The sequence below is a fragment of the Panicum hallii genome, chromosome 9 (genome assembly GCF_002211085.1).
Source record: "Panicum hallii strain FIL2 chromosome 9, PHallii_v3.1, whole genome shotgun sequence".
NCBI lineage: Eukaryota > Viridiplantae > Streptophyta > Magnoliopsida > Poales > Poaceae > Panicum > Panicum hallii.
In genome coordinates this window covers 15,228,931-15,238,753 of record NC_038050.1, presented here as the reverse complement: position 1 = coordinate 15,238,753, position 9,823 = coordinate 15,228,931, and the positions used below count along the sequence as shown (strand labels likewise).

Below are 9,823 nucleotides of genomic sequence, written 5' to 3'. Positions count from 1 at the left end.
ACTGCGACAGGCCGCCCGGTCGGGAGGGTCGTCGTCCAGTGCGGCGGCCTGGTACCAAGCTTGAGAGGTTGTTTGGATTTTTCAACTAAATTTTAAATTTTAGTTATAGATGCTAACTAGAGAACTAAATACGAGTTAACTATAAAATTAATTGTATAAATGGAGACTAATTCACGAGATGAATCTATTATATCTCATTAATCGCATATGTTTACTGTAGTACAATATTTGTTAAATTATGGACTAATTAAGTTTAATGGATTCGTCTCGCGAATTAGTCTACATTTATACAATTAGTTTTGATAATTAATCTATATTTAATACTTCTAATTAGTATCTATGGGACTAAACTTAAGTCCGGGGAAACAAACAACTTCTTAGTTTCCTTCAGTGGTTGATGATAAAAGAAAACTTGAAGCGAGGGCCGAGCTAGCTTCAGGCGTGAAAAACCGCCTTGGTGAACTGCTGACTGTGATTCGAGCTCCGCTAAACTCGGCGGAGCAATTTCTAGTTAGGTGATGAAAGAGGTTTGAGTTTCCTTTTTCTGCCAAAAAAATAATTTGAGTTTTCTAAATTGTGGCAGTAATCAATAAAGCCACCCTCCACAGTGTGGAAGTGATGTCCAAAAGTAAATGGAACCCATGACCAAAAATAGGCAACCCTCTCGGGGGCTGCAGTGCGAGAAGTTTATGAGGCATCGCTTGTGGGATCTACCAATAACAAAAAATCGTTTAGAAATGGTAAAGGATGACACAGATCAGTGCATGAAAGAAGCAGCTGTTTTTCTCCACGAGCATCGATGCTTGTACGTGCACCGCTTCCGTTGTTTTTTTGGCACTGGCGGTCACCGAGTATTGGCAGCTGCAGCTTGTGAAGCGACGCTCATGTTTTCTCTTGTTTTGGAGCATCACTCGGACCTCGCAGTGTGGAGGGCCTAAGCTGGGTGGCTGATGAAGCCACGGTCAGCACTCAGCAGCTCGTCAAGAGTTGATGTTAAGGTGGCACCACTCGTGACTTCGTGTGACCATAAAAAACTGGAATGCTCCGTTTCTGAGACCAGATCAGTCAAACGATCCGCTCCCTGGCCGGCACAACTTCCTGGACCCTGGCGCGCTGGCCCACATGTCAGCCACTCTCCCGTACCCGGTCGCCCCCGTAGCCGCAACGGGGAGCCCGCCGTCCGCGGTAGTTGGGGGCGTGCGCGCGCGGCCCCCCTGCTCCTCCTCCGCCACTCCCCGCTCTAGCTCCCCCGTCTCCGCGCCGCCGCCTATATAAAACTCGGCGCCCCGTGCCGCGCTCGCCTCCACCCCCAGACACAGCCACCCGCTGCAGTCAAACGAGGCAGCGAGAGAGAAGCGGCGGAGACCACCACGGAAGGGAGGGAGCGAGATGGAGGCGAGGTACGCGGCGCTGCGGCGCGCGACGGAGGAGGTGGCGGCGGTGGACGCGCACGCGCACAACCTGGTGGAGCTCGGCTCGGCGTTCCCCTTCCTCCGCTGCTTCTCCGAGGCCGAGGGCGACGCGCTCGCGCACGCTCCCCACTCCCTCTCCTTCAAGGTACGCCGCCGCGACTCCCGGCCGCTCCCCCCGTGCGTGCTCTCGCAGGTCGCGACTACCTCCGTACTGCTGGGTCCTCTCCGGTACCAGTTTATTCGAAATCGTGGCATTAATGGCAGGCTGGGCTACCGTGCTAGATTTTGTCGGTCACGGTGTTCGTTGCTAGCAGATTTTGACAATTTTGGAAGTTTTTGATCTGCTATATATGTTTTAAATACAAACCCCCGAATCTATTTCCCTGAATTTCACTAGCACTTTGGACCGGCTCTAAAAATGATTTAGAGAGGTCTCAAGCAGTCATGTTTTTTTGCATTTGCTCATACTAGTGCTGACTGAGAAAGAAGTGCATCTAGTTGGTATTTGAGGGTAGGTGCTGTGCCATGGCGCTGATAACTGATAAATGAAACAGGTATGTAAATTTACTGCAACTGGCGGCCTGTTTTAGCTTTATATGCCGAGCTCGTCGTTTTCTGCAGCGCGCCATGCAGATGGCAGCAGCTTTATGGCCTGCCTTGCCGTTGTGCGGTGGGAGTGGGACACCGCGACGTGGTGGCCGTGTAGTCATACGCCTTTTGCCCGTTCCTTTGCCTTGTCATGGATCATGGGTGGCGGAGTGGGGGCGGCGTACCTGGAAACTGGAACGGTGTTGTTGCAGCTGCTGCTGCTTGCTAGGCGCATGACGAGCTGCCGGTATCTTTGGCAAGCTTCTTGGTGCTGGCCTGGAATGCCCAGCCCAAGCGTCCATGGAGTCATGTGATGTGGGCCATTTCCCCGCCAGTGGCTACGGAGTCGGTAGACCTTTTTAGCTTTCTGCCCAAATTGTCGTTGTCCTTGCCATGGGACTACTGTAGCACTTGTACTGTAGTGTTTTGTTGGATTTTTCTTTCTATAGCGTATGGGGAGATCTAATTCAGGGCAGGTGGCACGTTGTTGTACTCTGCAGTTGTTGACTTGTTGTTCCAAGTCGCCTAAGAGTGCACTTTCATAGCTCATTACATCCTTGGAACCTCGTGAAATGCAGAGAAGCCTGAGGGACATCGCTGCATTGTACAACTGCGAAGCCTCACTTGAGAAGGTGGAAGAGTTCAGGACGGCTGAAGGATTGAAATCGATCAGCTTGAAATGCTTCCAAGCTGCCAACATATCTGCCATCCTTATAGATGATGGCATAACATTTGACAAAATGCTGGACTTGGAGTCTCACAAGGCCTTTGCTCCTGTAATTGGCAGGGTTCTGAGAATAGAAAGGCTAGCAGAAACAATCATTAATGACGTGAGTGTATTTCTCTTGTCTTTCTCTTGTGAAGGTATTAGTTTTTTTTCTATTCACAAGTTTTTGTTACTAAATGGCAAATGTTGTTTGGAAAGAATTTACTTCTTTTTTAACAAAATAGCACAATCATTTATTATAGAACTAGTGGACCTATATGACATTTTGATCCTGGAATTATCAGATCCTGACAAAATACCACTTTTTTTAATGAGCAATGTTTAGTCAACTTGCACAATTACCATTTTCAGGAGTCATTCAGTGGATCAAGCTGGACACTGGACTCATTCACTGAAAGCTATGTAGCTAAGCTGAAGTCATATCCTCCAGATTTTCCAATACCCTTTTCGGACCAATTGGATTATGTTTCTTTATTTCCTTTTGATTTAGGAATATCCTTAACATATCACTCACAGTGTCTTCCCAAATTGTTTCATTGAAAAGCATAGCTGCATATAGAAGTGGCTTAGAGATCAATCCCAATGTTAGCAAGACCGATGCAGAGGACGGCCTTCGAAAGGAGCTAACAGGTAAAACCCTTTTTCTTGTCATGGAGATAAACCACCTAAAAAAAGGATCACACAAATTTTGCAATTACATCCCTCCATGTTTTTCAGGTCCTAGGCCGTTTCGGATTACAAACAAGAACCTGATTGACTATATATTTACCTGCAGTCTTGAAATTGCTGTGTCAGTCAACTTGCCAGTGCAGATTCACACAGGGTGACGGCATTTTTGCTCCTAGTATAAAAGCAATGTTATATTTTTGGTTGGTTCAATATCTCAAATACATACACTCCTATATATTTTTCAGTTTTGGAGATAAGGATCTAGACTTGCGAAAGTGCAACCCACTACATTTGCGTGCTGTTCTTGAGGACAAAAGATTTTCTAAGTGCCAAATTGTTCTTTTGCATGCTTCTTATCCATTTTCTAAGGAAGCATCTTATCTTGCATCTGTTTATTCCCAGGTATATCATCATTTTATCCTTCTGTATATATTTTGGTGTCATGGATTTTAACCATCCTAAACAAAAAACAATCAGGTCTATCTTGATTTTGGCTTGGCAATTCCAAAACTTAGTGTTCATGGAATGACATCATCACTGAAAGAGCTGCTGGAGCTAGCTCCCATAAAGAAGGTAAATCATCATCTTGTGAATAGCAGTTTCTAGAAGAGTTGTCGAAGTACTGAAATAAATCCACATTTTACCTCATGATCCAGTGTTGCTGACAGCCGGAACTGAGTCTTATCCTCCCTTCACAGTTTAGCATATTGTTTCTATGTTACTGTGCACGCACTCTACACTAGTAGGACTAAGCGTAAGAGACACAGAAAATGCTGCAATAGCAGGAAAGATTCCAGAATTCAAGTTCTGATAATAGATACCTCCAGTTAGATATACTGGGCTAGATTAATTTCCCCAGAATTGACTGGGGCATGTTGTAAGCAGGCCTTCTTACTCTGAGTTTTAACTACTTATAAACAAGTTATGATCATTCTTTCTGAGTAGAAACTCTTGATTGTTGACATAAAACTTTAGCAATTAGTTATACTAAAATTATAGAACTCATCCAAATCTTCTGAGTTGCCGCATAAAGTAATATAAGCCAGACATTTTTGGCCATCTTGTTTTGGTTGTCAGATTTTGAGATACCTAGAAGTATGTATCTTCTAACTGCTAGTGCTAGTGCGCAACTGGTTCCTGCCAGTAGTGGTTCTTTGATCATAACAGAAAGTATCTATTCTGGAAGCTGTCTATAGAAATCTGGTGATGCCTAGTCAGACCTTCCATCTTAGGCATTTTAGGTTTGAAAGTATCTTGTTCAACCAATACATCTAGTTTACTGATGTTAGTCCTTTCGCTGATATTCAGAATCATGTCACATTACTCCATTTTGATGCATTCAGTACTTTTAGAGTATATTTGGTAGTATAGGAAATATACCGGGAAGGTGTCTTGCCCTTCTTGTACCCCCTATATATTCGCCCTCGAGGCTCAATGCAATACAACCCACAATTTATATGCAGTCTATCCTTCCTACAAGTACAAATATCCTGATATTCAGTATTTCCAATTTTGAAGGTACACTTTGCTTGGTATCTCTAATTTACAAACATTTTCAGGTCATGTTCAGTACAGATGGATATGCTTTTCCAGAGACATATTATCTAGGTACATTCATCATCTTAACTAGTTCATAAGATGATTGAGTAGCATTGCATGTAATTACAAATGTTAAATATCTACTCAGAAATCAAGGTGCGTGAATGGCAGCTTGCATTAGGATAAACAAAAATACTTTTTGACTAATAACAAAGGGATTAGAAAGGAAACTTTTGGTTCATGGGTTTTGATCTATAGATATGTTTGCAATGGTGTGTACTTCAAATCATGGAATGGTGTACCTAAATATTTGAGTATATATTTAACATACCGGTTTAATGTTTCATTTGTTAATTAATACTATGCTGATTTATAGGTGCAAAACGGGCACGGGATGTTGTTTATCATGCCCTAGCTACCGCATGTGAAGATGGAGACCTTAGCAGTCAGGAAGCCATTGAAGCAGTTGAGGATATCTTTAGAAGAAACACATTGAATCTGTACAAGTTAAATGTTACCAATGGATCAATTAATCATGAAACTGCCATAGCTGGTGGCGGTGTGTCATCATCTTCTGTTGAGGAAGACGTTCTCTTCGTTCGGATAATCTGGAGTGATGCTTCTGGCCAAAATAGATGCCGTGTAAGCATACCTTTTCCGATCACATACCACAATCAGCATGATGTGAAGTATAGATAACTTCTCATGGTTCATGGATCAGAAGTTATCTGTTCGTTTTTCCTTAGGAAATAAGGTTATCAGTTCGAATTTTTGTCTTGCACTGTCATCTGCTCCATATACAGTTATACTGTACACAGTTGTTATAATGAACGTTGTTACTTTTCTTTCTTTGTTTAGTTTTGCTTCTTCTTTTTTTCTTTTTCTTTTTACAAAATATGCCGCCAACTTAGTAACTATGTAGCAAAAGTATATTCTTAGAGTTGCAAGTGTTCTTCTTAGTCTTGAGAAAATAAGATATCATATTTTATTCATTTTTCATGGAATTTTGCTTTCAGGTTGTGCCAGCTGGACGGTTTTATGAGGTTACAAGGAACAAGGGTGTTGGTCTGACTTTTGCGGTAATGGGAATGACTTCATTTTGTGATGGGCCAGCAGATGGAACTAACCTTACTGGTGTAGGCGAGATCAGACTTGTACCAGATATGCCAACACTTCTGAGGCTCCCATGGTATTTCTGATTGTTTTAAACATTTCCTTCAGTACCTTTTTAAAACAAACTCAGCTAATCTAGGAGGAACAAGGTAGCATTGTAATTGTAAACATAAAGAAAAAGGCACCCCAATTTGTGTTGAAGAGGACTTGAACCAGGGTATGTACACCCACATTATCCACCAACTGAACGAGGCCCAGTTCCTTCAGTACTTTTCATTCTTATTTGTTTTATTGTCTTCCCAGTCTTGTCTCCATATCATTAGTATGCTGATTTACATTCTATTTCTATTCCTCTCTCGTATGTATACATTTGAAGTTCCTGTGCCATTTATATTGATAACTGCTAAAGAATAACATTTCTTAAAATATCAAGGAAGAAATGCAGCAATGGTCTATTGCAGGGGCTCGAGAATAACATTTCTTAAAATATCAAGGAAGAAATGCAGCAATGGTCTATTGCAGGAGCTCGAGGAGTTTCTTACCTCCTCACCCTAGCACCTCCTGCTACTTAAATGTTCTGGTCTAGTGTTTTTGGTCATGAGTGTCCCCTTCTGTAAGAGTCTATTAACTTGTTCTTAGGGTGGGTTGCAGACCCTTCATATCTGTAACACTTTGGGGATCTTTTCCCCTTTTCTTCTTAATATATTGATGCGCAGCTCTCCTGCGCGTTCGAGAAAATACAATGGCAGTCTCATTCCTTCACTAATAATCACTAATCACCTAATATATTATTATGAAATAAAAATCTAAATTATGTTATAGCTCTAAATATCAATTGCTACATCATGGCTAATAGTGTTCTACTTACTTGTTTAGGTGGCATCAATTCGCCAAATGCATTAAGACGTCATGTGTTATGATTTTTAATAATATATCTATTAAAATTGGCTTGACTATTATAATATAAATTTTCTTGTCTCAAGGTCAAGTCGTGAGGAAATGGTGATGGCTGACATGCAAATAAGGCCTGGAGAAGCCTGGGAATACTGTCCTAGAAATACCTTGAGGAAAGTCACTAAAGTTCTGCTAGATGAGTTCAATGTGGTAAGAATAAATCCACACTTTCTCTTGTCAAGATTTTCAAACGCCGTTTTGGTCTCATAGATCTAAAGTGCATTTGTTTTGGTATTTACGTTTAGTTATTTATCCTTTCAGACAATGAAGGCGGGTTTTGAAAATGAATTTTTTCTTCGCAGAAAATTAGTAAGGTAGCTTTCCCTGACTCTAGTTCATAATGAGAATATTAAAAAAAAATTATTCTTCATGGGATCCTAATAGAAAACTCTGCAGTGATGGAGTTGAGCAGTGGGTTCCATATGATAATACCAATTACTGCTCAACTTCCGCATTTGATGGCGCATCATCTATATTACAAGAAGTATATTCTTCTCTCAAAACTTCAGGCATTGTGGTTGAGCAGGTAAGTGATTTAAATTTTTGTGTGCAAAATATCATTTTAAAGTACAAAATTTGATATCAAATTTATTGGTTCATTTGCAAGATTTATGATTGTTTTTTTATGTTTATCTCTACGGCTCCCCTCAAAAAAAATGCCAGTTGCATGCTGAGTCTGGAAAAGGGCAATTTGAGATAGCCTTAAAGTATATCTTGTGCACTCTTGCGGCTGACAAATTGATATATGCCCGTGAGACTATTAAATCAATTGCTCGAAAGCATGGACTGCTAGCAACATTTCTTCCAAAGTAAGTTCATGGATCGACATGGATATGTCTGCCCATTTCAAGTTTCAACATATTATAGTTAGATGATGGGGACCAACTTCGTCTTTTTTCAATGATCATAGACGAAAAGTGTCAAGTGAAATTAAGTTAATGATTAAGTAGTAAACAGAAACAACTTATATACCAGCTCTGAAGAATGGATTTATCTGTGTACATTATTTTGTGCCAGTAGCAATATATGTGAACAGGTTGGGCAGGCAATAGAAGGTTGGAACTCTTTTGGTACCGATACTTGGTCAATACTGGATCACCAATCATTTGAAACTTATGTATCTGGTATCTGATCCTTCCTTCTGCTTCAACACTTTCCAGGCCTGATTTGAATGATATTGGATCTGGTTCTCACGTGCATCTGAGTTTGTGGGAGAATGATCAGAATGTTTTTATGGGATCAAGTAAAGATAATTTTTATGGAATGTCAAAAACTGGAGCACAGTTCCTTGCTGGAGTGTATCATCATCTTTCATCAATATTGGCATTTACTGCTCCTCACCCAAACAGGTAATGTCTTCTATTAAAGCTTCTAAGTGTTTCCTTAATTAAATTAAAATTTGGATAACTTGATACAGTGTTTGTTTCTCACATAAGCTGCATGATATTTACAAGATGTCTATCCATGTATTCCTTCCTTATAATCTAGAGGGCTTAATTGCCAGGATATTGATGCAACCATTTCAGATCAGTGTGTTATGTGCCACTATTTAATAATCATGTTCGCTTGATCTTTTGTGTATAGCTACGATCGGATTCAGCCAAATACATGGAGTGGAGCTTATCTATGCTGGGGGAAAGAGAACAGGGAGGCTCCATTGAGAACCGCATGCCCTCCTGGTGTGCCTCTTGATTTAGTCAGCAACTTCGAGATCAAATCCTTCGATGCATGCGCAAATCCTCACTTGGGTCTTGCTGCCATCGTTGCTGCCGGCATTGATGGCCTAAGAAGAGGCCTTAAGTTGCCTGAACCAATTGGTATGAATGTCGTTTACTGCCTGAGTTTTTTATTTTTGGCCATGGTTTCCAAATTTTGGGCTTCGCCCATGACATTTGGAGACAATCCTAACGATCAATTTTGAACCTTTGGTCTGTTAAATGTTCACTATAGAAGTATATACCGATAATACACGTTTTCTTTTTCCACATCATATGTCTAGAAAACACCATTACTTAAATGTGCCCACCAGTCACCACCAGATGCAAATGTCTCATGTGGCTCGTGTTGTTTGCAGAATCAAACCCTGCAGATTATGCTTCCAAACTCAAAAGGCTACCGCAGAACCTGCAGGAATCCGTAGAGTCGCTTTCTGGAGATAAGGTCTTGCATGAATTAATTGGTGATAAACTTGTCACGGCCGCTATAGCTATACGGAAGGTCAGCATTGTTTCATATCTTCATGTGTTGCTGTTCTTTCTTGTAGTAAGATATTTTGGATTTGCTCACCATTCTGCCATTTTTGTGTCCTGCAGGCCGAGATCGATCACTATGCAAAGAATCCAGGGGCATTTAACGATCTCATCTACCGGTACTAGGACAAAAGAACGAAATGAGGGGCTACGTTCTTTTAGACGTGGCAAGTGGTTTAACCTCATGACCAACTGAGAGACTACGTGGAAGAATAAATTTTGTTTGATTTCGAACCCTCTTGTCCATTGACTGAACTTTCCGTTTCTCGTACCAAATAAATGTTGTGCTAATTTCTGGTGTGTGCTTGGCACAGCATCCTCTTTGCATCCACCTCGTTCTGTCTCGTCGCACAACGCCCTTGATTCTCTTTGGTGGTTTTATGGCACTCACAAGTCACACCTCATGACGGCCATTTGTTAATAAACTTAACCCTAAAATAATCCCGGCCGCTCAAATCTTTCTGCGTGTCCCTGTAGCGGCCGTATGATCAGCAACGCAATCCATAATCTGCAAGCTAAACCAAGCAGAGCCTAAGCCTGGCTATAATCACCGGGATGAAATGAGAATTTGA

General features: G+C 41.4%; 1 protein-coding gene across 1 annotated transcript; it reads left to right on the top strand.

Moving 5' to 3' along the window:
• The first annotated feature begins 1,238 nt into the window (after window positions 1-1,238).
• On the top strand, window positions 1,239-9,582 carry LOC112874448 (protein fluG). The gene is made up of 18 exons (XM_025937765.1): window positions 1,239-1,557; window positions 2,579-2,830; window positions 3,079-3,146; window positions 3,242-3,357; window positions 3,445-3,550; window positions 3,642-3,798; window positions 3,874-3,969; window positions 4,956-5,004; window positions 5,312-5,577; window positions 5,952-6,124; window positions 7,032-7,152; window positions 7,264-7,316; window positions 7,399-7,528; window positions 7,666-7,811; window positions 8,163-8,351; window positions 8,587-8,819; window positions 9,077-9,219; window positions 9,315-9,582. The coding sequence occupies exons 1-18, from the start codon at window positions 1,390-1,392 to the stop codon at window positions 9,375-9,377; spliced, it is 2,529 nt and encodes an 842-aa protein (XP_025793550.1). The 5' UTR covers window positions 1,239-1,389; the 3' UTR covers window positions 9,378-9,582.
• Window positions 9,583-9,823: the final 241 nt, after the last annotated feature.